A 27,943-nucleotide genomic window follows, 5' to 3' on the forward strand; every position below is an offset into this window, starting at 1 on the left:
CTTTGCCGCTCCATCGAATCCTTCATTCTTCATACTACGCTTTCACCTGAAGAAAGATCACCATCATGGCTTCAACACTCAGACAAAGAATACCCTCTCCTCCTGCTGGACAGGTCGAGAAAGACCAATTGCTCAAAGAAGCTGAGGACGCCGAATTGACTGAAGGTCAAAAGTGAGTTGACCTTTTCAATGGGACAAACGTACAATATCGCCGCTCCACTCACCGAGTCTTGTCGCTGATCATATGTTGAATTGATTTGATTAGATTCGTTGTACCCAACTTTACTGTCAAGCAATTACTTGATGCCATTCCGTAAGTCTCCTTATTCAATTCATTCAGTGTTCAGCCTCAAGGGATAAGTTCACTGACGCTTTATGGAACCTCATAGCGCTCATTGTTTCCACCGATCAGCTGTCCGATCTTCCCTCTATGTAGTTCAAGACGTTATCGCTATTGGTGCTCTCGTCTACGGAGCTTATCACATTGATTCTTTCCTTGCCAGATTGTGAGTACCCTCTCTCGTGTGATCAGTTTCGAATAAACTTTAGCACAAGTTGCTGACGATATTCTGTCCATGAATGTAGCAACCTCGGCACTGTTGCGTATTACGCAGCTAGAGCCGCCCTTTGGACTGCATACTCCGTCTGGGCGGGTTTCTTCGGTACTGGTCTCTGGATCATTGCGTGAGTTATCATTTCAACATTCGACACATTCGACAATGACCAGTGACTGATTCATTGTTCTTTACGATTTCAGTCACGAGGCAGGTCACCAAGCTTATTCCTCTTCCAAAACCATCAACAACACCGTCGGTTGGGTCTTGCACTCTGCCCTCTTGGTCCCTTACCACTCTTGGAGAATCTCCGTGAGTTCTCATTGTCCACATTCCCTCCATGATTACATGAGCTGATCAGTCTTGCTTCAGCACGGTCGACACCATGCTGCCACTGGTCACTTGACTCGGGATGAAGTCTTCGTACCCGCCAACAGGTCAGACCGAAAAGTTGGTGAAATGAAAGAAGAAGCTGAAATCCATGGTATCAAGTGAGTAACATCCTATTCCCCACATCTTTATTCTACGCGGTAAGGACAATCATTCCTAACAATGCCTCTCTTTCAGCGTTTCTGAAGAACGACAAAGTGAACTTGCCGAGCTTCTCGAAGACGCACCCCTTGTTACCCTCTACAACCTCTTCATCCGACAACTCTTTGGATGGCAAGCATACCTCGCTGTTAACGCTGCTGGTCAACGACACTACCCTAAATGGACTAACCACTTTGACCCTCGATCAATTATCTTCAAGGCTAGTCACGCTGGACAAGTTATTTGGTCTGACATCGGTCTTGTTATCGTTCTTGCTGCCCTTGGTTACTGGTCTTACACCCGAAGTTTCCGAGAAATGTTCGTTGTCTACGGTATCCCTTACCTTTGGGTTCACAACTGGCTCGTCATGATCACTTACTTGCAACACACTGACCCTGCTGTCCGTAAGTTTAGAAATCAATATTTCACGAGATGTTGAGTATGACAAGTATGCTGATCTCATTCCCAAATAGCTCACTACTCTGCCAACGAATGGACTTTCCCTCGAGGAGCTTTGACTACCATTGATCGACCTTTCTTCGGATTCGTTGGTCCTTACATCCTCCACGGTATCTGTGAAACTCACGTTGCTCATCACATCTCATCCAAGATGCCTCATTACCACGCATGGGAAGCTACAGAGGCTCTCAAGAAATTTTTAGGTCCTCACTACCAATCCAACAACGATAACTTGTTGGTAGCCTGTTGGAAATCATACCGACAATGTATCTACATCGACCAAGATCAAGATGTCGCCTTCTACAAGAACGCCAGAGGTGTAGCTCAAAAGGTTGCTGTATTTGAGAATGGTAACATCTCTGATTCAGGTATCGACATGACCGAATCAAAGTAATTCTCATCTTTGGATTAGTTTCATGGTTTACCAGTGTGGTCTCTTCCATTACTTGCATAGTGCGGTAGCGGGGAAGAGGGAATCATTTCGATTCAACATCGTTCTTTTTTTCAATGTTACAATACCAATATACATTCTTTTCTCTTACATCCGTCTTTTAGCTCCCTCGCTCCCTATTTTTGCATATATACATAGATTAGATATGAAATCAAAATATAAAAACATGTTATGTTGAATAACAATACTACTATGATGTCAAAATATACGGTAGAATGAATCTCTGTGCCATGAGTTCACTCGCAATCGTTCATGTCTTACCCTGCACAGAGGTGTATGCAAGTTTGTGGTAAACCCACCTATTCACCAGGTGAAATAATTTTTGTCATTTGCGTAATTTTGAATGGGATATTCGATGCGTACTCCCCCACGGGTATTACTAACTGTATGTTTCAAGGTTGGAATTCGCCACTGACTCGCTGATAATCAGCTTTCATTTTGTGTCGAGTAATAGTGTGTATGTCCCATGTCATGTTTCGGTTTCTTTGGACTTCCCCCTCCTTCTAGTTGCCCCACAGGCATACACACAGGATGTATATATAAAGGGGCACTATTCCTTTTGGCTCTTTTCTTTTCTTTTCTTCTCTCTCCAAATGGCAGAATTATCATTGCTTGTCGCGCCTCACCTCGGCACATACAATAATGTCTGGAATGGCGAATAGCGACAACATTGCATTGACTTCTTCCTCTCGACTCCAGGCGATGACATCTTCATGTCCACCTTCTAATGAAGGTATCAATCCCATCCCTGCATCAATCTTCAATATTGAGCCCGCTGCATCCGATCTCTAGCGAGTAAGTTCTCGGGAATACCTCAATGACTTGCTCCATGAGACCTCAAATACCCCTACCTCCACTCTCTTGATCAAGATAATGCAGGAAGAGTCCATCAGCCCAGCTTCTCTTCTTGGTCTCAAGCTGATCGACCTCGCTAAAATCCTTCAACATCAGCATGATGACGATCCTGGCGACATCCACCCTTACTATAAAGTTACAGAAGACGAAGGTGAAGGCGGGACAACTAGCTCTTATACTCAATCCGGGAACAGAATTATCCCCGGGGGCAACAACACCTCTACCTCTGCTGCTACTGCTGCTACTGAAGGAGAAACAACGATGTCGACAATTTTCGCACAGCTTGCAGCAATGGGTCGGGAGCTTAATACTACTATTGATAATATCTCGCCCCCATACCAACACGATACGGTCTCCCTGGATCCGACTGAGGCATCACGACCTACCCTAAAAGAATTACTTGATGATGCTGCGAACCTAGAAACAGAAAATGACGATTCCAGTAATACCGCAACCCGCGACATGGATGAATCTTCTTGCGGGAGTATTGACAGTGAATATGAGCAATATTATCTCAGTCGTCAAGTTCCTGTTGAATCTTGGGCATCAAGTAACAGTCCCTTTCACACCAATAGATATTCCCCTACAGACCTTGACGTTGCTAGACGTCGGATGGGTCATCTCGCCGGAACACTTCAAGGCCCCCATGGTTTTCCTCTCGACCAAGACCAGGTAATAGATCATTCGGGCTCGCAGTCGATAGGTTATTCACCTAACATGCGAATCAGTCCTCTTCTAACCCAGAGCTATTCGCCCCTATATGGCCCGCAAATACATTACAATACTGGACCTATGCCCTGTGGTTATCGTCAACCACCAATTACTGTTGATATCCCGTCTGGCTACCGTCCACTGCCAGTATACAGCAACCCTTCTACCGGTCCCACACGTTTTACAAGTGGTGCACAGCCCCAGACTTGGAATCCACCATACACTCAACGTCCCCTGTATGTAGGAAGGAACAACATGGCTCCTTACGCAGTACATGGAGCTCCCTCACAGAACCAGTAAACTTTCGTGGATACCAACTCTAACATCATGTATTAATATAAGATTCACAAAAGTGTGGTCCTGGATTGATTTCTGGTTCTTATCGATTCGGGAGATTTCGTTGTAGCTCTTCGTCACCATGTTGTACTGTTCTTTTAGATTTTTGTGTATATATTATTATTTTAAGCTGAAATACAAAATGCTCTAAAGGAGAAACAACGACGAAAGAAGGTGGTTACTCTTTTTCAAGTATGAAAATCAAAATTTTATGATAAATGCATGGAAATGATTATGTTGTACTATGACTTGCCTTGGGTGTACACTAGATGACGAACATTGCAGTTTCTACCAGATATAGCCCCATATTCTACCTAGTAGACTACCGGGTGCCTTTCCACCGGTAGACGGTACTCTAATATCATCAGGTCGTTTCATACGAGCTTTATAATCACTTGGATGCTCGAACTTCTTTATTGACCAAAGTCCCTTTTTCGATGATCTATCAGAACAAGAAATGATGGTCAGTAGATGCTTGCCTATCCTAATAAATGGAAAAGAATTCATTGATCGGATCGGATGAGGCTGAACTTACTTCGCTTGAGCTTCAATAAATTTCATCTTTTCCAATCCCCAAGGACCATATTCAGCACCCCCTGCTTCGTACACAACTGCCATACCTTCTTTCAGCATGAGAAGAGGTAATGGTTTATCAAACCACAATAATCTATTTATATAAGGTACGGCTACCTGTCATCGTTCCAATAAAATAAGCACCAAACAACTTTAATCTCAACTGAACTGAACTGCAAGTGATCAGACGGTAAAAATGAAGATACGTACAATTCTATTATATTGATCTTTAGCCAATAATTGACATCGCATTTTTTTACCTATAATAGTAGATCTTAACCACTCTAATGATTCTTTAGCATGAGGTTGAGCAGGTTGACCGAAGTGTGCATTTTCAGGTGCATCAACTCCTGCTATTCGAATATGTATCGTTTCGTCTTTCAGCTCTGTATGTGATGCACTAAATCAGATATACGGTACTCCCCAAATCGAGAAGAATAACATGTACCTTTGACTGTACTTGGTATCGTACGTATCTTGAACGGATATCGAAAAAATGGTCCAGGTGTATGATATAACCTCATATTATCTATTCATAATTTCAGTATGAGCTTTGCTGTCACCTCAGGACGTTGATCTACAAGCTCACCTCCATCTCCTACACTAAAGTCCAGGTAATGTTTAGCTTGCTTGAGCTTTCCGAATCGGTCATCGTAAAGGAGCTCACCTAGTTACCACTCCCCTTATCCAAGTTTTTCTCTCTAGCATCCCGGTAGTAACGCTATTAGCATTCCTTATCCTCCTCCAATATCTTCTATATCCAGCAATTGACCCCAGGGTCAAAGCTGTAGCTCCTGCGGCTGAGATGATCCCTACTATGACTGGATCTTTGGGTATCCATCCTCTGATTGTTGACAATGACAATGACGAATGGGAAGTAGAAGGAGAAGTGGAATGAGAAGGAGAAGTGGAGGTTGATTTCGATGAAGAGAAAAAGGAAGAGAGATTCTCAAGCGGTGATGAGTATGGATATACCTGATCTTTTCGAGTCGATCCAGAAGTATTCTGATGATTTCGGTAGTGACAGGATATTGAAGCTGAAGGAGCTGCCATGGTGATCGTTTTAACGAAATAAGAAATGTAATAAGAAGTTGAAAACAAAGACAGGGTGTTATGAAAGAAACGCGTATCGAAGATGTTTCCGGGGTAATTTATTTGCTCGAGCGCGAGTTTCATTCTTCTTGATTACTCGTTGTTCTGTCGCTGTCTTCTGATGAATGGACAATCATACACAATCACATCCAAAGAATAAGCTTGTGAGGTATTGATCCAACCTTCAGTAGAGAGAGGGCCTGAAGGTCCAATCATGGAAGTATCGAATTTCTTCTCTAGATTAATTCAAACATCAAAAGAAACCAAACTTCTTAAACCACCTGATGATTTGGATGAATTCGATGATGCTTGGCAAAGGATCAAAGTGAGTTATCCATACCTATCCAGCTGACTTCTCGACCCAAAAGGCCAAAATGAGCTGAAACAGTGATCAAGGCAACCTTGGAGCAACCCGATGAAAGACAAATAGTTCGGTAAGTGATATATATTATAGCATGCCGTGGCAGTATCTAATGAATGCGATATAGGGGAATAGCTTCTACCCAAGTTCCAACTCAACTGAGACAAATTGTTGATGCACTAGTATATGAGAGCAACAGAACGGATGAAGAGTGAGCTAGTCTTCTACCTTGGAACAATAACGTCGAGAGGCAGCTGATCTGAGAAGTACAGCACGACTGGAGCTTGTCTCGAATACTTCTTGAAAAATGATCTCCTTTCACAACTCGAAAGACTATGTGAACCTGACAGACCGTATGGTATAAAAGGTATGTTCCGACTTAATACCCATTTTCACCTCTCACCTCCCAATCTGAGAGCTAAAATTCACTCTCTGTACAGCCGAGGTACTACGAGCTATCAACAACTTGATCGTCTCTTTATCTGAGAGATTTCTGGTGCATAATGCAGTTCATCGGCCACTACGTCGATTACTGAGATCATGTGTGGGTGAAGAACCAGAAGAGAAGGTTGATGGAGGATCCAGAATAGTTGGAGCTGCTGGCATGAGCCCAAATATAGATAGAAAAGCGAGTAATGATGATGTAGGAGAAGATTTGGTCGGCTTGATGTGTACTTTGGCATCGAGAATGGTAGCTTAGTGAGTGATGCCTATCAACTTTGACATTATACTCTTATGGAGACTGACAATGATCCTAGTCCTCCGTTGTTACTTATATTCTTTCATGATAAAGGATGGCTTCAACCTCATCCATCTCGATTTCCTAATCCTAATTCTCTTGATAGGGCACTATCTCCTGCACCTTCAGGACATACAGGTATCTCCGGTCCATCAAGTAAAACAGGTACTCATCATTTCGAGTTCCTGCTTTTCTCCTATCTTTTACGATTCGTTCATCGAGAAGGTCAAATTGGTGATCCAGCCAGAGCAGGTCTTCTATTCTTATTTGATATCGCTTTCTTACCATCAAACGAGATCGTTACAGGTAGTTCTCAATTAGATAATCATAATGGATCTGATCCGCTTCAAGATGCTAGAGATGCACTGGGGGAATTCATCTTAGATGGAGATTTCGCAGAAGTTATGGCTGCTGGATTAGGAGCAGTATATTCCCTTTTACCATCAAAACTTTGCATACCTTCTCTCGCGGAATTAGCTACTCAAGAACAAGAACAAGTTGGTTCTTCTTCAGCAGCTTCAGGAGGAATGCATCTTGGTGCAGGAAATAATCCTCCAGATTCCGACTTACCATTATCTACAGATACAGAAGTACATGATCAATTGGATCTCATCTTAAAATTATTCGGCTTCCTACAAGATATCATACATCGATGTTACTCCACTATTCACCATGCAGATCCTTCATCTCAAGAAATATCTACTACACAAGTGCTAGGCAGTGCAATTTCCGAATCGACCTTGGACGCCATACAATCTTCTTTCCTCGATAATGTTCTATATCCTTCCATATTAGAATGTTCAAGTCACGATGGAAGTGCTGTCGCCGTACTCACTTACTTAGATGTTCTATTTTCGAATCTCGATGACGGTCCATTGCTACATCGTCTACTTGAATTTCTCATGGGCGGTGACACGATACAATCTACTCAATATAAAAAGAATAAACGTAACACAGGCGCTATGGGATATATCGATCAACCTCTACATAAAGCAGGTTACTTTGCCGAAGAAGGTCGATTCACGTTAAACGATCTCATACTCGACAACCTTCATTCTGCAGAATCTGTCTCATCGACAGCTGCTCTTCGCCTCTTACGTACACTAACAAGCGATCATTGTCAAAATTCGGTGAAGGGCTTATTGTCCATAATAAGAGATCCAACAGCAACAGCATTAGCCAAACGACCTATCCCAACAGAATTAGATATGGCCGACGATACATTCCTTCCTCATCCTGTCTACTCGAACGACCCTCGCTTACAAGAAGTGGAGCTGTATAGCTCACTCATCACTCGCCTGGACCCTTCGTCGTCTTCCGCAGAGGTGACTGCTGGTTACGCTGTCTATCTGACCGATGTGGCAGCGTCGATAGAATCCGATCGATGCTTCCGGTTATGGCAGAACCCTCTGTTCCGCTTGGCAGATGAGGAGAAAGTCTTCGCAAACTTGGATATACTGAAAGAAAGTCCGCAACATCGCTTAAACCCCTCAGACCCGCTTATCAAGTCAATTCTGCAATCACTAGGGCAATTTATGGGTAATACTCCCGATCAAAATGTCGCTTTGACAGGTGCGATCAGCTCTATTACTATATGTCCCAATCGATCCCTTGCAGGGTTGCTGCTATATGATATTAGAATCGAAGCGGATCCATGGAAATCTCAAGCTAAACATGGCAAAGGTCCCCAATCTGATTATAGGTCGCATTCAGCTTCAGATGTAGACCCAGATTCAGATTCAGATATAGACATCGATGTCGTCTGTTTACGAACTTCTGCTTTCGATTCATTCGCCAATCGACCTTCAATACCCGTTCCTGCCATCTATCAAATCCTACTTGAACTCATCCAGAGTATATCATCCTATCGTTCTTCCATCGATTCTTTTGATCGGCTACTAGCTGAAAGAAGACAAGGATTATTATTTGCCGATCATTTAGATGAAGCTATGAATCTGATGTTGGATGTCGAGCCCTCAATATTCGATTTTCCGGAAACTCCCAACAATGAGAAGAAGAGACCATCTGCAGCGGGTCTGGTAGGTGGAATCAAATCTTTCTTGACTCCCAAAAAGAGGACACCGTCAAGTACTCCTCAGAAGCCGACGCCTACATTAGGAAGTATGCTGGGCTCGACACCTAAGAAAGTCGGACCTTCTACACCCATCAAAGTGGATGAGCTGGATATGCTCAACCCGTCCCCTTTTAGGTCACACTACCAACAAACAAGTCTTGAATTACAATTAGAACCATCAGAATCCCGAATGAATGATGGTCCATGGAATTCTCGTAGTCCACCTATTCTTACCCCTGACGAGAGGACGATCTCATCCTCAAGTAACACTCTTGCAGATGCGATGTCTTTCAACGAAGGACCATCAGATTATGATCAGATAGACAACGACAATGATAGCAATACCCGCTCAATTGGAGACAAGCTGCCGAAGAAGGTGTCGCTGAGTGTGATATTGGATAATTGTGTACTATTGGAAGAATTCATAAAAGAATTAGTAGCCATCATAACTGTCAGAAGAGCTATCGGGATAGATCAAGTTGGGTTTATATAGAGGGACACTAAGCGATGCTCACGATCCTTACGAATTTACATGAATATAATGATGGTCATCTTGAATCTCGCTTGATTCAGACAGACAATATCAAGCGAAGAATGGCGACACGGAGGATTCGTCAGATCCGAATGGTATTCGTCATCATCCCGACTGAATACAAGTTTGAAGTGATCGTACCAAGGTCTCGAAAGCATCTCAGTCAATTCAGTGCACAGCATCATGCATAACACCCGCGCTGCACTCGTGATCCATCTGTTCTGAGCCAAAATTGAGTCTAGTATTTTCACAAAGGATCCTTGGTCGGGTTTCGGGTTGGATCCGGGTAAAGTATCTAACCAAGTGTGGAGATGCCAAGCTTGCTGAGAAACGACGAATGCAGATTCAGAATATGATATGACTATCAGAAGGAGATGTCAGGAAATTCCAATGGACGTTGATCTTTTTGTAGTCGCTGGGAGGCTCGGCACCGCATCAAACTCTTTTCCCCCATCATTACCTCATATATGCAGTTATAGCATAGTCAGGTGTTGATCATTCCTCAATGGTTCCGAACATCGGACTAAGAGACGTTTAATTTTGATGAAGCATATGATGCCAAGACCATTGACAGACATTCATCAGGTGATCTTCTCATCCAAAATCTCCGATCCAGAAGTCGAGCGCCGGTTCATCCCTATGTCCAATCCACATGTGAAGCTGATAAATTCGAATGATCACTCGAACGTCATTCTCCTTCTTCCTCATCATTCATCCACCTCTCTCGCATTTATCGCCATAAAAAGACTACCTCAACATCAGCAGCTCAAGTGAAATTGAATAGAGGTTACATCGACCATGCCGTCAGATTCAAGATGTACATTTAGCAATCAAACTTGCGCGGAAAACATCTGTGGAGCTTTTCAGTCTAACATCAACGCAACAATCACATCCGATAATCAAACAATGTACGCTTGTCAACTAGACTCCGTTTTAGCAAGATATACTTTCGGCAATACGACTATACCTGAATGTAAAGGAGAGATCATGAGTTGCTCTTTCAAAGATTCCGCCGCAACGACATATTACATGAATCCTATAGGCCAGATCCTACTTGTAGTGTTTCTAGGAATCATTTGGGCGAACAGAAGGTGAGAGTCAGCTTGAGGGAGAAAGGTGAGAGAGTCTAGTATTCCATAAAGAATTCGACAAGATGGTATCAACGGTAACAGAGAGCTGGGTTCCAGTAGTCGAAGAAGGAGGACGCTGGTAAAGCGAAAGGGAGAAAACGTGACGGGCTTATGATAGAAAAGACCGATAAACATATGTTTTCCATGACATGTCAATCATTCGATGACGTTCATCGTTTCGGCATTTTCTAGTCTGAAGCTTGATTGCATGGTATTTCAATGCCTCATAGACTCCGCGATTGTCGTTACAATGATTCAAGCAGGCGTGGTCATATCAGTCGAGTACACAAAAAACTTCGCTCGGGGATCCCGGCAATGTACAGTCAGATTGTATGCATTCATGAATGAAACACGAGAAGCGTCATAGTGAACATCTTCAAACTTGCCCGTCACATACACGATAGAAGGGGATCATCATGTCGTCCTTTCGGTATACCGGGTTAAGCCTTCTTAGCGAGCCCTCAGAGTCCTTTGGACACACTTCTTGCTTCAATCTTTGAGGAAGGATACATAAATATATTTAAGTGATTGTTCTGAGCTGACTTTGAACATTCAGCATTTTCTGCTTCACACTTGTTTCGAAACAATCTCAACGATGTTCCTTCAACGTTTCTTCAAACTATTCAATAAAGGTACGAGACACTTGTTCGACAATTCTCGCTGTTGACAAATCTTCGAGTAGGAAGCAATACATACCCTCTGTCCAAGAGGGATGCACAGGAGCTTGAAGCACCGATGAGACTTCGAGGTGGCTGTTGTTCATCTAAGGGTGTAAGTGATAATCTACACATTATAGGATCGCCTTCATTCTTACACCCACCTCAATGGCTTTTTTTAGATTGAGTGAGTATCATACAGTCTTCTAGAATCAGCGATTTTCAAAGGTTGGAGTGTGTCTAATGTGCTCGCAGCGGGAACAAGAAAAAAAGGTACAGCTCGGGTAGAGGAGGAGGAGGTTGTGGAAGCGGTGGTGGTGGCGGTGGATGCGGAGGCGGCGGAGGGTAAATAACGAGCTTAACGTTATACCCCTCTTGGCCCCGCAAGTTAAGTGATCTATGATGGGAAACATTCCCCCTCGACGAGATTGTATTTTGCATGACTGACTCATCATGGGGATGAACAAGTAATTCAGGAATATACAGTAGCATCGATGAACAGCACCATACAACCCGACATCGTCTGACTTTGCTTATTCTGAAACCAATCCCCTAGTCTGCCTGTCATTGCGATGCAGCCCATCATAATTCGCAGAAGATGTAAAGTGGAAATATCATCTTCACATGCAGCAGGCACACGGTAAATTTGATTCGCGTGCAAGTTTAGATGTTGAGATCGGATTTTTCACCGAACGATAAAAGGTGAATATTCGGTTAATATGCTTATCTGCGTTTCCGGGTCCGTAGAGACCCGCGGTTATAAACAAATCAAGCATTTTGAATGATAGACGTTTGATTCAAAAAGGATAAATGATATAAGTGATTTGATACATATATAAACAAGTCTTTTCTTGCAGATAGCTGGTCCCTTCCCACCATGTAGAACGATCATAACCACAAAAACCTACCTAACCACTGAAGAATCAGATTATACATCATTCGATATGAAGATAATGAGACTATTGAAGTTCTGTCGGAAAGGCGAAGGTAAGCCGAAAGTTGTGGTTGAACATTAGGTATTTTGCGAATTAGGCTCATGCCGATGTAAATAGATACAACAATCAACGACCTTGATGACAGTGCACCTTTAAGACTTAGAGGAGGCTGTATATCTACCAAAAGTGTGAGTCCATCAAGATCTCGATTGATCGTCCCCTACATATTTACAGCAGCATGTAGCTAATCTTCGTTCGTCTTGAATAGCTCGAGTAAGCATCCATCCGTCCTGCCAAGTGACTTCAATTAGTTTGAGCTGACTTTTGTTCACTATCTGTAGCGATCCAAAAAGTAAACATTACCATCATTATTCGCAAACGGGGTATGAGATGTGGGGTAGTCAAATAGGTCAAAGGTTAGATACTATGTCTAGAAGTATCAGCAGAAATAGAGGATATAATGGACCTGTAATCAGTCTTAATATCGCACATCATCATACACACACTCATACACATCATAATCAACCTCAAAACACAAACTTTGGCTCGGAATATGGTGGGAATGCGACTACAACGACTAGAGTAACAAGTGTTATTAGCCGACAGTGAAGCCCCAGTTCCTGTGTGGTTTCTCACTTTAATATTGTAATATAAATAAACCCTTGTTATAACTCTTATGGTCCGTTGTATATTGAATGTATCCTGGCTACATCCATGGCGTCTTGAATGAAAGAAGCTAGCTCTTCAAAAGACCGGGTCCCTCTCCGTGACGCAACCTGATTTTGGTATGCAGCCGAAAGCTATATGTATTTGTGAAACGAAACGTCTTCAGTCTACCTCTTCGTAGTTTAGTGTGGTTTAGAGCGTCAGACTGTAATTAGCATACCTAAAGTTGCTGATCTGAAAGTCGGGCGTTCGACTCGCCCCGAGGAGATTTTTTTTGAATCCAATTGAAAGGACAATGGATCGGTCAAAAATAGCACTGGAAGGAAGAGCCATCTATACCCAAAAGACGTGGAGCAGGAAAGCTTTATATACACACTGCTTATCGCGATTCTGTCTATCTTTCTTTTTGTCTCCCAATTCACTCTCGCAACAAGTGATCCAAGATATGGTTAATTTTGCTGCATTTGATCCCCCTTCCCCCCCCGGCAAATTATCTTCCAGATGCACAATCCGGACGAAATGTTTCCGGTACTTTTCATTCTCTCATTTGCCACTCGTTTCTGATGGGACATCCGTTTTTCCTTTAACTTTATCCGATATGACCCTAGAACCTTTCCAATAGCCGGATATAATACCACTAATAGAATCAATCAATCCCATCTATCTTCTCGTTCAACTTTATAATTTCTAGTTCCCTCTTATCTTCAATCCTTACTTGAATTATATCACCTTATCTCAGTTGCAGAAGAAGATCCAGACTCATCTACGTCTTCTCCTCACTCAACACATCGTGAGAATATATTCGACAATTTAGTCATAATCTTCCAGCTTATATACTATCAAAAGAAACGTTTGATCCTTTGTTCTTCTCGATAAATCCGTATCCATTGTTTCACATCTGGATTCATCGTCTCCCAGCCTCGTCAATCTCCAATCGACATACTTAGCCATCTCACTTTACATATCATCCGATAATATCATTGCTGCCATTAATACGTTCATCATCACTCGTCTATTCATGCGATAACAGGCGCAACTCTTTCCCTAAGAACAAAGGCACTTCACTGGACGACTATACATCCCACCCCGCAAAGGGGTCAAAAGCACCGCCTTTCGAAATTCGCAAAATACATTCACCACAAATACAGAACTTCATAAATCACTTTACTTTCCTCAACCTGGACAACGCAACGGCAAACAGGATCTGGCCAAAGGCAAGAATTGGTACAGCGCCAACAGTCTAAAATATATCAAGCCTCGTGAACAAAGTCGCTGACTCTAGACCAGACGAGAAAGCGAAGTGCTACATCATGGCGTCAATGGATGATCTCTTAGCGTCCTTGTCAGGCGATTTACATGCTGGGCCAAAAGGAAATGATTTGCGTGATTTACATGTACGTTTCAGTGTATCATTTTTGAGGGCGTCGCACTAACGTTTTTCTTTGTATGTTACAGGCGAAACTCACTTCGACATTGAATAACTCAATTCCTCATATTCACCATCGACCAATCCCCCCACCTGCAACATCCATTACTTCATCTGTAGGAGGACCATTGCCGCCTCCTGCACCCGCATCATCGTGGAATACACCACCACCAAATACCGGATTCCTCTTCTCCTCTTCACCACAACCTAAATCTTTCAACAAGATATCGTCTTCCCCTAATAATTATAATAACATTTCCAAGAAAGAAAAAGGATTCGTGCCTACAACCATTCAGGAGAGGGATGAACGGGACCAATCCTTCCAGAATCAAAGTCAAAGTCAAGGTCAAGGTCAAGGGAATGGAAATGGTCAAGAAGACAGACCATATCACGCTTCTGTCTTACCCATCAAAGCCAGTCCAAAAGAGACTCCAGGTTTCGCAGAGGATGCATTCAGACCTATATGGGATGGTCAAGAAAGAAATCAATGGAATGGTTTCAAACAACAGGGTACTTAGAGAAGCTTGTGGCCATTACTGAATCATCAAAAGAATAGGGAGGATGGTCTTGCGGCATTCAATATAGATAAAAAATCCACCCCAGCCATCGCGGGAAGAATGTTGTATACTGTTGAGAAGACTTTGTTCAGAAACGCCACTACAATCACCTACAAGAGCGAGTTAAATTGTCATATCAGAATGAGATTAGGCTCGGTACCATAGTTTCGATAGTGTTAAGCGCCCAATTTCATGATTTCCACTTCCTCGATCGCGCATATCTCATCTTCACCACCTCTCTCTTTGTTATGTAGCGTAGCATCGCCTAGTCAGCGCAATTCCTATCGATTTCGCGCCCTACACCCTATTCACCTTGTTTATAGAGATTTTATACATTTACCTTACCGCATCTTGTATCCGTGCGCTCGTATGTATGTATGCTTGCTTGTGTATCATGTTGATCTTGACGAGTAGCAAGGTCGTTGCAAACAACTCCACTAAATTTAGGAAATGAGACAAATAAGATGCATGCTGGTTTTTCATTCCCCGTATCCACCTTGACCGGTTCCGGACATCCCTTACACTGCACTCTGTCTCACACCTGCTAACCGGTCTGCAGCCTAAATGGCGCAAGTCAGCGTTAGGGCCATACGTGCAAGAGGAAACAACTCACTCCTCTGACATAAGGTAACGATAAGAAAGTACCGATAAATGGAGCTTGACGGAGTGCTTGGAGGATAACAGGGAAGAACGATCTTTGATAACCAGGAGATTAGATGATTCAGTATATTGTATTTTCAGGTGATAGAGGAAGTTTACGCACCCGAATAGTCCAATAAATCCTACAAACTCAATGACGATACCAACAATGGGATGTTTGAAGAAGACCAATAAACTGTAAATCCACACACACAAGTCAGCATAAGACCTACGCGATGATTGTGCTTTGCGATCGTGACGTAGTAGAGGTTTCTCAGAAAATGAACGAGACATGGATAGACATATGCCTTACATTCCACCGAAGAAACATAATGTTCCTCTCCATTTCTCTCTTCTTGAGAAGAAATAAAAGGTCTTTGTTGGTCCGATGATAAGTGGTAAGCCTGATAAGAAAAGGATCTACATCCGTGTTCAGCGCCAAGTCAGCTGAATTGTCATCCTTGTTATGTTTCAGGAGGTCCAGAATAGTAAGTCATCGAGGGGAGACTTGAGATAAGGCGGATGTCACTAACGTTGCCTAAAGCCAATAACGGTCCATCGAAGAACAGTATTATGCCTATCAAGAGAACAAGTCAGCTGATCCGAATTTCCAAGTGTTTCTGGTCTAACGGCTCACCTAGGAATTGGAAGAATATCCCAAACGCCACTAAGGCTATACCGATTTCTAAAACATGTCGAAAGAAAAGGTTAGTCACGCCTCTGCATCAGTAACACGTATGCCAGTAAATCAATCCGAGGCAAGCAACATGTAAAACTCACTCTGAGCATCACTTAACCACATTGTGTATGATCACTTTACACCAATTTCACTATGGATGATGCTATCGCTTTGGCAGAGCTGTCTATGAATATAGTGATTTATCTATATTACCATAAAAAACACGTCTGCTGAACACCTCGACACGACAACAAACCAATCTCCCTTTCATGAGCCTATCATGTATGTCAGTATGGCCAATTATCCGGTGCCTAATATTGTTAAAAATCGCGCGCCTGATTGTGACAACTCTTTAACGTCATGCTGGCTGAAGGTCTTCCCTCATTCCATGCTGCTGACCACTTGCAATCACCCCATTCACCACTACAAGTATTAAGGGAGCAGAAGCAAGACAGAACGTGAAGTGAATACTCGAGTCATTTGTGAAATCCCACTTTCTTGTATTCACCGTCTAAAAAGTGCGACTTTTCCGTCAAGGGTTTATTATGGTAACGAAAGATCACCGATAAACTTGCCCCGTCTGGAGAAACTATTCATCGTTTGGACTTTGCAGGAGAGTACCCCAGAACAGCCGGTCTGCTCGGTCTAATTCTATTGGGACATATTGAGCTAAGGATAACCTAAGTAATATTCGTGTCACCTGGTACTACGGTTTTCTACCTATTCCGGGCGCATGCAAAGAGTCATCAATCACATGAACGCCCGCAACAGACTGACTGCATGTTTCCAATCATTCTCTAACCTTCACAAGACCTACAAGCAATTCTAGAAGTACTCACAAAGCTACATCTGCCCAAATAGATCATCCACAACTCTCACGCACAAGCAATTGACCCCCCAATTATCTTTGAAATATAGTTTTGGTGCTTTCGGCGGTATCCCTGAATCATTACCAAATAACGCAAAATTCCCCCCTTATTGTACCGGCGGCCACAACCAAAACTGCATTTTCAGTGCATACGCAATCACTCTCCTCACTCCGCCCTCCTATCACCTTCCTTTCCACGTTTATGCTTCCGATTCATAACCATATCCCGAAGTTTTTCCAACTCCATAGAAATCCATAACCGTTGCCATTACGACTGTCTTGTTATTCTCGTTATCCTTGGCACAAGCAGCAAGGACTCCAACATAGACCCAACACTTCAAGCTGTGCATATATTACGATTGTTCAATTTTACCGAAACAGCTTTCATCCTTCATCCAGGGTAAATCTTAGTTTTAAACAATCTCGACAACCCCTAAACAAACTTTTCTTTATCGCTTGGGGTATCAAACTGAAACCCTTATTACCACGTCGACCTGAATTCGTCACTCCTTTTTTCGTTCACGTCAAAGTCACTTTGCAGCTCGCTACCAAACTACGCGAACCAAAACCCTCCTGTGAGTCTGGTCTTCTTCTGGGACACCATCCAAAATCACATCCTGTGGCTGCGAAAGACCCTTTCCCCTCTGTTCGATCATCATCATCATCATTCATTCATCATTCTGTGTGAAATCCAGAGTGTCAAAGTCGAGACTTGCCTAGACTGAAAAACGCATTGTTCGTCGCTCATCCATCACATCACTTATAGTCTTCTCCTCTACCATCGTTCTTTCATTATTATCAGTAGTCAAATTAGAAAACAATTTTTGTAGCTTAATCTCATCTCGGAATCTTTGTATCATATCTACTCACCATCAAAACGACTTCCCCACACGAAAATATCCTATACGATCCACCCACAACGACAGTAACTCAAGAGTAAACGACAAACAACGTTCCATCGTGGGCGATCGACGTGAAGAGAAAGATCACTTGCTTTGTAAATATCACACATCACGAAATTCACATCATGTCAATACCCGATAATCCCTTTCAAGCACCAACCACTCCACAAGCACCTGTATTTCAGATTCAGACCGAAGATGCCTCTCCAACAAACACAAGCAACGTCGGTCTCGCATCTCCATACTCTCAATCTGCCTCTCCATCTCCCCAAGGACACTCTCCGCATTCCAACACTATATCGCCTCCAGATGCAGATGCGCTAGATGGCACATCCGCGGGTTTAGCACCACCCGGATCTGGTGCGAAAACCCCTCGAAGACGTGTACAGTGGACATCTGATTCTCATATTGTCCAGCTTCATCCCATTCAGCCTATACCTGCTTCACCACATCAACTTGACGAAGGTAATCTTGAACAATTCCGTGATGCACTCGAAAGACATCGGAAGGATTCTGTCAAGCATCCTCGACCTCCAAGCTCTTTAAGTAGAACAAGCAGTGCCGATGGAAGTGAAACGAGGCAAGGTACAGAGGACGAAGATTATGATTACAGATTAGATGTGGATCCACCTGAAGGCGGGGATCTAGGAAGAAGAGGAAGTCATTCTTCAGATCCAGGAGATATCATTGATAATGGTATGAGAGAGCATGTTCCAACTTATATCGATCCAGGAGAAACAGATGGTCTTCCCAATATTCCTCAAATGCCAGATCAACATCAACATGCTACTGCTCAAGATCTGGTAAGAGCACATACTGGTAAATGGGGTGTGCTCAGACGAAGGGTGAAGACATCTGGTAACGTCAAACGTGCTTTTGGCTCCAGTCAACGAGAAGAATCAGCACAGGATCCAGAAAAGCAAGAAGGCGAGGAGAGAACCTCTCAAGATGCGTTTGCTGCAAGATACCCTGAACCTCGTCGAGGATCTCTCGCCGCATTAGCACATAATGCACACGGCGGAGGAAGCGGTGGTGCTGGTGGTGGTGCACCACCAGGTATGCCAGGTGGTGCCTCAGTTCTATCATCTCTTCTTGCTCTTTATGGTCAACAAAACGGTGGAATGGATTCTGGGAACACCTCAGCAGCTAGTTCAAGACCTAATTCAGATGATGAATATTCCTCTGACGATGAACGTTCTCATCGACATCATCCCGGTTCTCACAAGAAAGAGAAAACTCAATTGCCTTTCGGCAGGAAATCACACTCCAGCACCGGCTCCAACGGCACACCAGCCGAAGTTATCATCCACGATAAACCTCATCGATCATCTATAACTGCTGAATCTGCAGGCGCACCTCTAGCACCTCAACCATCCAGATACTCCGGGAATGGTGAGAGACCACCACCTTCGCCTGGAATCACAGGCTTCTTCCAACGCGCCAAGGAACAAATCCAATACCAACGACCCGACCAAGCTCGAAGTGGTGCAGGGGTATTCGGAGCTCTGATTCAGAATACAGCAAACTTATCTGGAGCTGCTACACCTGCCGCGTCATCTTTAGCTCCCGCGGCTAAAAGACCAGGATACCAGTTAAATCGATATTCAGCATCTGATATCAACGCCGATTCCAAAATTTCACCTTGGAGACCACCTTCAAGACCTCAATCAAGAGCAGGATCCCGACCCGCCTCAGTACACTCATCAACTGCTGTATCAAGAGATGGCGAATCGCCAAACGATGATATCTCATTCAAGAAAAAGGCTATCTCAAGTGATGATCTAGTTGGAATGCGACATGCCGATGATTCAACGTTGACTTTATCGACTGGTAAACATAAGAAAAGACCAATGTCAGGACTGAAATTAGACTCTCTAGCGAATCTTCCCGTAAACGCATTCAAGGAAGGTGGAAAACAAATGAAATCAGCCGAAAAATGGTTAATGAACGCTGCCAAAACACCACTAAGAACACCACCCGAAAAAGGTGGTCCTGATTACTTTTCAAGGCCCTTAACCGAAGATGAGAGGAGAAGGAAAGAATGGGAAGCCGAAAAAAAGAGGAGAAAGAAGGCCAGAGAAGCTAGAAAGAAACAGGAGATCTTCGTAAGTGACGTTGCGGTTTTTTTCTTTACAATGGCTTGTGCTTCGAATGTGAAGGCAGCTAAACATGTTATACAGATCATCCAACATGTGGCTGCTATTTTGGCCAGACAACAATTCCTGATGAAACTCGCCAGAGCCCTGATGATGTGAGTGTAGTATAACTTTGCTTCTCCACTGCCTGATCACTGACATCCTTTATTCAGGTTTGGTTCCCCGTCACATCGACTTGAAACTCAAATACAGGCTACAGCCAAAGTACTCGAAATTAACGCTCAAGTCGTTTACATGCCTGGAACAATGTTGATTTCCTTTGGTGACGACGCTACGCATACTTCAGAAACCAAGTTCTTGAAACAAGCTACCGGTCTTGATCTCGGTAAATTACTGGCCACCCATCATCTGTATTGGAATGTGGTTCATGACAAAATGTCGGTGGAACAAGCGAGCAAAGATCTAGACGTTCTCATGACTACTCCTGTGTATTATAATTGGTGGCAAACTTTGATTATTGGTGCCATGTGTTCAGCCTTCATTGTGGTTATCGGTTTTTACGGGTGAGTAAAGCACCAAATTCTGAGCTGCATAGTCGTTGCTGACAGGAACACCTATATAGATCATTTGTCGATGCTCTCATGTCCATGCCTCTAGGAGCTTTACTTGTTGGTGTACAAATGTTAGCTGCTCGGAACGATATGTTTTCAAACGTGTTTGAGATCGCTATTGCCACTGTCATCTCGTTTGTCGCTGCCGCGTTAGCATCAACCGAAATCTTCTGTTATACTGCTTTAGTTAGTGGTGGTGTTGTCTTGATTTTACCTGTGAGTTCACTCGTTTCTTGCGTATAACGTGATAGAGCCCCCGGCTGATAGCGATGTGGGATCAAATAGGGTTATATTGTGCTCTGTGGTGCACTAGAATTGGCTTCGAGAAACATTACCGCCGGTGCTGTTCGAATTGGTTATAGTAAGTCATGGACCCAATGATGACTCTGCGGCATTGCAAAGGAAGAAACGCTGATTGTCTGCTTCTCTGCTGTAGGTGTCATCTACTCCTTGTTTTTGGGTTTCGGAATTTCCATTGGTGCTGTGTTGTACGAGAAAATTACTGGCCACGATGTGAGTCGTTGTACTTGACATGATACCGCAGTGACTGATTCGAAAATGCTAGGTTTTAAATGCGAATGACTATACCTGCGCGAACACGCACGGTGGAGCACCATGGTATCAAGTTACCCCATCGGCCTACTGGTGTAAGTCACTGCAGATTTGTTGGAGCAACTGTGAAGAGCTTGAAGCTGATAAGCCGATGCTTTATAGATTTCCTCTGTTGTCCTGCGTATGCTTTCTTCCTCTCACTGAGAAATCAGCAACCTCTCTGGGCTAAGGAACTGGTGAGCTTTTGTCTCACTGGAATTGGATTACCGAAGAATTATCAGCTGATGCGCTTCTGATCTAGCCTATAATGGTCATAATCGCAGCGGCTGGATGGTCAAGTAATCATTTCTCATCACTAGCTTTCCCCGGAAGATCAGATATGACATCTGCCATTGGAAGTTTTGTTGTTGGAACTCTTGGAAATTTGTACGGCAGATTATCGAATGGTTCGAGTTTCCCTGTAACCGTCACAGGTATTTTGTTCCAACTTCCTTCAGGTTTATCAAATGGTGGTATATTCAACTTCGCCGCTGAATCAAGTGATGGAAGTTCAACTGCCTACAGCGATGGATTCAGTGTTGCGGAACAATTGGTTTCGGTGGCTATTGGGTTGACGTGAGTTTATAATGGTACTCTGGTCCGCTCAATTGTCATGTACTGACGCCTTTGCTTCATACAGTGTCGGTCTGTTCGTCAGTGCAGCGGTCACTCATCCATTCGGTGGTGGAAGAAGAAGAGGTTCAGGTATCTTCTCTTTCTAGAGAGCTCGATGCATTTGAAAAGCAAAACAAACAAACATAGAAACTATATACATGTGTATAGATAGATCATAGAGTGTACATAATAACAAAATGAAACGCCAAATGGAAACGTTACTCATGGACAATCAATCGATTTAACACAGTTGACACCGTCCACGCTTACTTTGAAGGACATCGTTGTTCTCACATGCTCATCTTGACCAGGGGACATGATACTGGCGAGGCTTGATTCCGCACGACCCACTGAAGTGTGCTGTAAACAGCATCAATATGACTCTGGGAACTGAGCTCGACTATGTACGTTTGCATCTCAATACTAACGCTATGTGAGGACGGGTATAGATTTTGATTTAATCTGGGGCATATATTCATCTTTTCTGCCGGAACCAACACGACGTGTGAGAGCATGATGTAAAGGAAGACCTCTGCGTCGATCTATATGCGCCACTGATGCTGATATGGTGATGGTGATGGTGATGGTGATGGTGAATGGTGATGGTGAATGGTGATGGTGATAGCGATGATATTATGGCGAATGAACCCTTAAAATATGAAAGGCGGGGACAACGTCATTATGAATATCTCAGGGAATTTCCTTTTTTCAGTCTGCTAGCTCGTGCGCTTGTAACTTTACCAAATATGTTGCCGGTCCGTCTGCCTTCTCACGTTCCTTCGCACGCTGTAAAAACCTTATGTGCGACCGAAAGATCAGAAATGAAATGAGCAGTGAGACCCATATGGTGTACTTTTTGAGGTATGGGAAAACGTAAATCCTAAACCTCGCACTCAATCATTGGAACCCATCATCATCATCATCATCATCAACATTATAATCACAATCACACCATTGAATCACGCGTTCACATTCACGCTTTCCATATCATTGAACGTCGATCATTCGAATACAGTGTTTCATCAAAAGATCGCATCAAACAAGCTCAGACACGAAGAGATACTCCGTATTCCGACATTACTTCTACTACGGAAGGTTCACGTTGACCCTTCGACACACCTGAGTCATTAACCACTTGTTCCTTTATGCGAAGCCGCCTTCACTTATCCGCATTATCTATCTAATCAATCTTGAGGACCTCTCTTCAAGACTTATCTATCGATCAATCAATACTGACCGAAGCGGAAAAAAACGAGTTTATCTTTGGTCAAGACAAGATCCAAGTGAGAACATTATGATTTCGCGATAACGAAGATTTGTACCTTCACTATCCACCTCGGCAACACCAAAAACGCTTTCAGGACCATCTTCCCTTCACCCTACCTTTGCGCCTCTTCACGAGAATCTTAGAACCCAAAAGGAAAGGGTGAAAGGGAGTCAAAGCGTGAGAGGCAGATCAATGGAATAGACTAATTCTCCTCACATATCCTAACAATGAAATCTCCAAATAAGAGGGAAGATCTGGAAGCTAAATATGACGTCGTTCTTGAATGTGAGTTTCCTTCTCCTGTCCAAACCATCATCGTTGCGGCTGTGATCATCGTTCCAGTCTTCTCCTTCATTGACTGCGGTTTCCCTCCCCTTCACACCGTTGACTGTTCCTTCCCCACCACTACCCGTGTGTGTACATCCTTTTGATCGGAGTTCGGTATCCTGTATAACCGCGTTTTGCACGACGATCCCTTCATGTGTGTATTATTTGGCACGACCAAAACACGTTTCAATGGTCACTGGTCGTCGGAACAACCTTCATCACCATCCCAATCGCCTTCACCTTCTATTCGTCATTTGCACCCAATCTCCCTGTACCGGGCAACCACTTTCTGGCTTGATCTTCCAATTCCCCTTATAACCTCTTTCATGGCTTTTTGTCTCCTCCAACAAATCTCCATTGATTCGTACTTGCCAATCTTACCCCGAGTTCATTCTGCTGATGAGCTCCAACATGGTTCTTCTCTCATCGATTCATAACCCAACTCTTACTCCACCTCGACCTTCCCCTCAACCCCACTTCGTATCTCGTGCAAATCAACTCAAACGGTATATCTCCCTTGATTCTGCTATTTTCTTATCGACTACATCCGACTACTTTCCACCGCCAGTCCCCAATCTGGAACTTCATTCAGCTGCTGCAAGTGGTAATGTGGGTCTAGTCCACTACGCTCTCACTCATGGTCAACCAGTGAATTCTGTTCTCCATGGTGTACTTCCTTTGCATGCAGCTTGTTCGGGTGGAAGCGTCAGTGTGGTCAGGATGTTGATTGAGAACGGAGCGGATGTCAACGCACCTAGATTACCACGAAGATATAGTGATGGGAAAAAAGGTACTGCACCAAGCGTAGGAACAGCAGGTAAGTTGAAAGACGTGTTCGCTTCGCCTGGAGCATCGATGGGAATTCGAATTGACAGAGTTTATGTCTAACATAGGTTCGACACCGTTACACTTTGCAGCTGCCAATGGACACGCTCCAATAGTACAGATGCTATTAGCGTCAGGAGCCAATCCAACCAAACCAGATAAGAATGGTAACACCCCTGAAGATTTAGCTGCGATCAACGGACACGAGGATGTCGTCAGAGTCTTACACGCTTATCATCATCTTCGGAGCCAAGACACGCCAAACGATCCTCCTCATTCAGATACGGCAGGAACCTCTTCACCTTCAGGATCGACCTCACAATTACCCGATGATGAAGAGGGTAGTGTCAAATATGCATGGGTAGGATCAAGAAAAGGTAAAGAGAAAGCACCTAGTCTAGCAAGCTCAAGATCCGAAAGTGCCCTCAGAGTAAAAGGAAGTTTCGACAGGCTGTGGAGAAGAGGGTCAAGATATTCAGCTGGAAGTACCGATCACCAAGAATCAGGGGGCTTAGTTGTAAACGATTCCCTTGGTTCAGAAGTCTCGCTGTATGATCCTGGCTCAAGTGGTCTACCTCATATAGCAACTACAAGCGATTTCTCTTCAATGGTAGATTTGGATCAACTTCATTCACCGGTAGATCTTGATATACCACCTTCCCCCTCGCCTCAGAAAGAAAGTGATGCCATTCTCACCAGAGTAGACAGTGATCATTCTGGTCAAATAAGTCCTGCATCGTTGTCGAGGATAGCAAGTGGTCACTCATCACACAGCAATGGTACTTCCATAATTCTCGGTTCTCCTCCTAATTCAGCAGGATTGCCACCTCCCCAACGTGGTCGAATAAACTCTACCTCTTCTCATCGTCCAACCTTGCCTTCAATCTTGGAAAAAGCTGTCCATCCTGGTCAAGCTTTCCGTGCCGCCATGAGACATAACAGTCACAAGGACCAAGGTTCTCCTGATTCATCAACAGATACTCATGATCACGAAACCTCTCCTCCTCATTCAGGTGGTGGTGGCTTTTTCAGGGGTAGAAGAAAAACCCATGAATCTGTCCCCAGTCATCAGAAGAAACATGGAAACAGACATGGCTTCAAAGGCTTTTTCAGAAGAGGTCAATCACCACCTTCACGAAGTCCCAGTCCCCCTCAGAAAACGGACATCAAGCCAATAGCAGCCGAAGAACTAGAAGAGGGGATTGAACGATTGAAGAGAGCAAGTCTTGATCTTGAAAGGCAAGAGGAAGTAGAAGCTATAGACGATCATGGGATTTCGAGGGAAATACTTGATGCTATCAGCTTGCACGACGGAGATGATACACCTTATTTCCATCAGATGCCACTATCAGCACCTGTCACCAAAACCAAGTTCTTCCCTGACAGTCCGAACGGTCCACCTAGACTTCCTTCGATCTCTACAGCGTCAACTCCAGGTGAAAGAACTTTCAATCGTCCTAGAACAGGCAGTGAGGTTATCGCGCCTAGTCCACTGGCCAACGAATGGGCTCATGATGATGATTCAGATTCTTCTGCACCACATGGAGGCATACGCAGAGTGAAAACTGAGATTATCAAGTCACCCATCTTGCCGGACAGGGAAACCGATACACCAAGTCCTACTCCTCTCGGACATTTCAGACGTCGTTCAGCCACTCATTCAGGTGGTTTACCGACTCCGACAATGTCCCCCATACCGCGAAGCTTGAATCCACCCAGAATAGCGGGATTGGGTTGGGGAGATGAGATGGATCTTCGAAGGATAGCCGCTTCCGGATTGATCAGAAGAGAGAGTCAGAGAAGACAAGCTGAGGTTGATAACGAAATGGAGCTGGAAGAAGAGGAATACCATGATGCCCTTTCCCCTGATATGGACTTCATGCAATCTGACATCGGCCAGCAAGAAAAGGAGGATGAAGATACAACACCTACACCTCATTCGGAAATGACGCTAGAGGGACCTTCGGATGTGCAAGAGCAAGAAGAGCAAAAATCTGAACAGGAGGAAGTTTCAGCACCCGAGCAAGAGGAAGTACTGAATGCTGAAGAGGGACAAGAGAAGGAAGGACCAAATAGAAAACGCGGGGAAAGTACTGGATCTATCAACACCGCGTCATCTCGTCTTTCCACTCCCTCAGCATCATTGCGGAATGACGATTCTGAAGATGCTCGTCATCCCCAAAGACCAAATAACCTGTCGATCATCATAGCTCCACCGCTGCCGGTCATGTCAGTGGTCGATGGTCGACCGCGTGGTAAATCAGTGTCATCAATTTCATCGGGCACCTCAGGATTTGGATATTCGTATGCTCAATCAATCTCTACTCCTGCCACTTCACTCACTCCACCTTCGGCTTTGTCCCTGGCCCTAGCGGGCGGATCGGGATTCCCGCCTGTTCCAGAAGACGAGGTAGCACCTTCTGCGCCGGTGCCTCGTCGAACCTTGACCTCGAGAACAGTATCTTCTCATGCCGAAGCTAGAGAAGTGATCAAACAAAATGAAGATGATATATTGCATTTAGCGCAATTACCTCCTTCGTTAGATTCAAGTAGAAGCTTAGCTGAACAACTCGCTGCATACGGTGAGAATTACGCCATTGAACGACAGTTTGCAGAAATAGAAAGGAAATCTTCTTATGGTCTCACAAGTGCATCAACTGGTCAAAGTCGAAGTGAAGATGGTGAAAGTTACTTCAGTGCCGAAAGCGGAACAAGCAAAGGATCAAGCAGAAGCTCAGGATTGGCTGACAGGAGAAGGCCTAGTGGGAAAAGCGTACAGCGTGAGTTGTCCTTATTATGATGACTGTCGAATGCCCATATTCATGCCATCTGGGATAAGTAATCGAGCTAAGAGTTCTAATGTGGCAGCTCGAGCATTATCGAACCCAAATATCCCATTGGTCCACGTCGACGCACCTCCATCCTCGTTGCCATCTATCAATAACATCTACGATAAGCGAGCTGAAGCATATCGAAAACACATGGCGGCGTTGTCTTCTGCCCAGCCGCTACTGCCTTCATCGACACGGCATGCCCATACTAGAGCCAGGCAAAGAGCTGTCTCAGCACAAGAAATGTGGTTGGATCAAGGACCCTCCGCTTCATACTCTCATCGCAGACCCGCATCTTCCCAAGGTGCGACGGCAAACTCAATATTCAGTTATAACACCGTTAATGAACCTGAATACGAACACTCATCGGAAGGAATGAGATACCCACATCATCCAGCGCAGTTCCCCTTTACAACGAATCCCGTAACAGGCCAAAGACCAAGGAAATCCTCTTTCGGCGCCAATTCAGCTTCGTCTTCGATTATTCATGGTCATGGAGGACATCATTCCAGAAACAGTACATATCCAAGACAAAATTCGAAGTTTACTTTACCGCCTGCGCCAATAGCAGACATTGTATCAACTAGATTTCAAGGGTTATCATCATCCCCTAAATCAAATCCGATGTCATCAGCATCGAGTGCCAGTGGAGTTGCCACCTCGACCGCAAATGCAATTACAGCTGGAGGTCATGGACATGGTCACGCTCACACTCACACTCATGCTCACGGACATGGACCGGGACATGGACATAATAATCCATTAGGAGTATCACCATATGTATCAATATTCTCAAACAGGTATCAACCTAAATTCCCTCTGAATGATGATGATTCAGATGATGAAATGGACAACAACAGAGAATATACCGTTATTGAAAATGATTGGAGAGGTGGTCATATTGTAAAACCGGGTGAACTGTCAGTAGCCGCAGTAGCCGCTACAAGCGAACCTAAAACCAAAGGTAGATGGGTAAAGAAAATGAGTAAAGGCTTAGGAAGGAAATGATGAGATACCAGGCGTATCAAGATCTTTGTGCGACGTTCATTCTGGA

The 27,943-nt window shown here is 44.0% G+C and overlaps 8 protein-coding genes across 8 annotated transcripts; 6 read left to right on the plus strand and 2 right to left on the minus strand.

The window, feature by feature from the left end:
• Positions 1-65: 65 nt before the first annotated feature.
• IL334_004712 (uncharacterized protein) lies at positions 66-1,938 on the plus strand (the record flags this gene model as incomplete). The annotated part of the gene is made up of 8 exons (XM_062936429.1): positions 66-172; positions 266-313; positions 390-506; positions 586-684; positions 758-866; positions 927-1,045; positions 1,122-1,489; positions 1,559-1,938. The coding sequence occupies 8 exons, from the start codon at positions 66-68 to the stop codon at positions 1,936-1,938; spliced, it is 1,347 nt and encodes a 448-aa protein (XP_062792480.1).
• Positions 1,939-2,868: 930 nt separating this feature from the next.
• Positions 2,869-3,861, plus strand: IL334_004713 (uncharacterized protein; the record flags this gene model as incomplete). The annotated part of the gene is made up of 1 exon (XM_062936430.1): positions 2,869-3,861. The coding sequence occupies one exon, from the start codon at positions 2,869-2,871 to the stop codon at positions 3,859-3,861; it is 993 nt and encodes a 330-aa protein (XP_062792481.1).
• Positions 3,862-4,185: 324 nt separating this feature from the next.
• On the minus strand, positions 4,186-5,523 carry IL334_004714 (uncharacterized protein; the record flags this gene model as incomplete). The annotated part of the gene is made up of 6 exons (XM_062936431.1): positions 4,186-4,339; positions 4,433-4,587; positions 4,681-4,856; positions 4,919-4,999; positions 5,060-5,073; positions 5,138-5,523. 6 exons carry the CDS (start codon positions 5,521-5,523, stop codon positions 4,186-4,188), a joined length of 966 nt encoding a protein of 321 aa, XP_062792482.1.
• Positions 5,524-5,776: 253 nt separating this feature from the next.
• On the plus strand, positions 5,777-9,229 carry IL334_004715 (uncharacterized protein; the record flags this gene model as incomplete). Its single annotated transcript, XM_062936432.1, has 6 exons — positions 5,777-5,887; positions 5,959-5,996; positions 6,051-6,134; positions 6,196-6,290; positions 6,364-6,622; positions 6,682-9,229. The coding sequence occupies 6 exons, from the start codon at positions 5,777-5,779 to the stop codon at positions 9,227-9,229; spliced, it is 3,135 nt and encodes a 1,044-aa protein (XP_062792483.1).
• Positions 9,230-13,965: 4,736 nt separating this feature from the next.
• On the plus strand, positions 13,966-14,599 carry IL334_004716 (uncharacterized protein; the record flags this gene model as incomplete). Its single annotated transcript, XM_062936433.1, has 2 exons — positions 13,966-14,049; positions 14,111-14,599. 2 exons carry the CDS (start codon positions 13,966-13,968, stop codon positions 14,597-14,599), a joined length of 573 nt encoding a protein of 190 aa, XP_062792484.1.
• Positions 14,600-15,156: 557 nt separating this feature from the next.
• IL334_004717 (uncharacterized protein) lies at positions 15,157-16,079 on the minus strand (the record flags this gene model as incomplete). The annotated part of the gene is made up of 7 exons (XM_062936434.1): positions 15,157-15,198; positions 15,252-15,333; positions 15,402-15,473; positions 15,591-15,697; positions 15,811-15,854; positions 15,915-15,962; positions 16,058-16,079. 7 exons carry the CDS (start codon positions 16,077-16,079, stop codon positions 15,157-15,159), a joined length of 417 nt encoding a protein of 138 aa, XP_062792485.1.
• A 1,772-nt stretch (positions 16,080-17,851) lies between these two features.
• IL334_004718 (uncharacterized protein) lies at positions 17,852-21,746 on the plus strand (the record flags this gene model as incomplete). Its single annotated transcript, XM_062936435.1, has 10 exons — positions 17,852-19,831; positions 19,907-19,977; positions 20,035-20,385; positions 20,445-20,649; positions 20,719-20,794; positions 20,870-20,946; positions 20,999-21,080; positions 21,148-21,221; positions 21,287-21,600; positions 21,665-21,746. 10 exons carry the CDS (start codon positions 17,852-17,854, stop codon positions 21,744-21,746), a joined length of 3,312 nt encoding a protein of 1,103 aa, XP_062792486.1.
• Positions 21,747-23,644: 1,898 nt separating this feature from the next.
• On the plus strand, positions 23,645-27,897 carry IL334_004719 (uncharacterized protein; the record flags this gene model as incomplete). The annotated part of the gene is made up of 3 exons (XM_062936436.1): positions 23,645-24,050; positions 24,127-26,838; positions 26,927-27,897. 3 exons carry the CDS (start codon positions 23,645-23,647, stop codon positions 27,895-27,897), a joined length of 4,089 nt encoding a protein of 1,362 aa, XP_062792487.1.
• Between the last annotated feature and the right edge of the window lie 46 nt (positions 27,898-27,943).

This window comes from Kwoniella shivajii, chromosome 6 (assembly GCF_035658355.1).
Source record: "Kwoniella shivajii chromosome 6, complete sequence".
NCBI classification, from domain to species: domain Eukaryota; kingdom Fungi; phylum Basidiomycota; class Tremellomycetes; order Tremellales; family Cryptococcaceae; genus Kwoniella; species Kwoniella shivajii.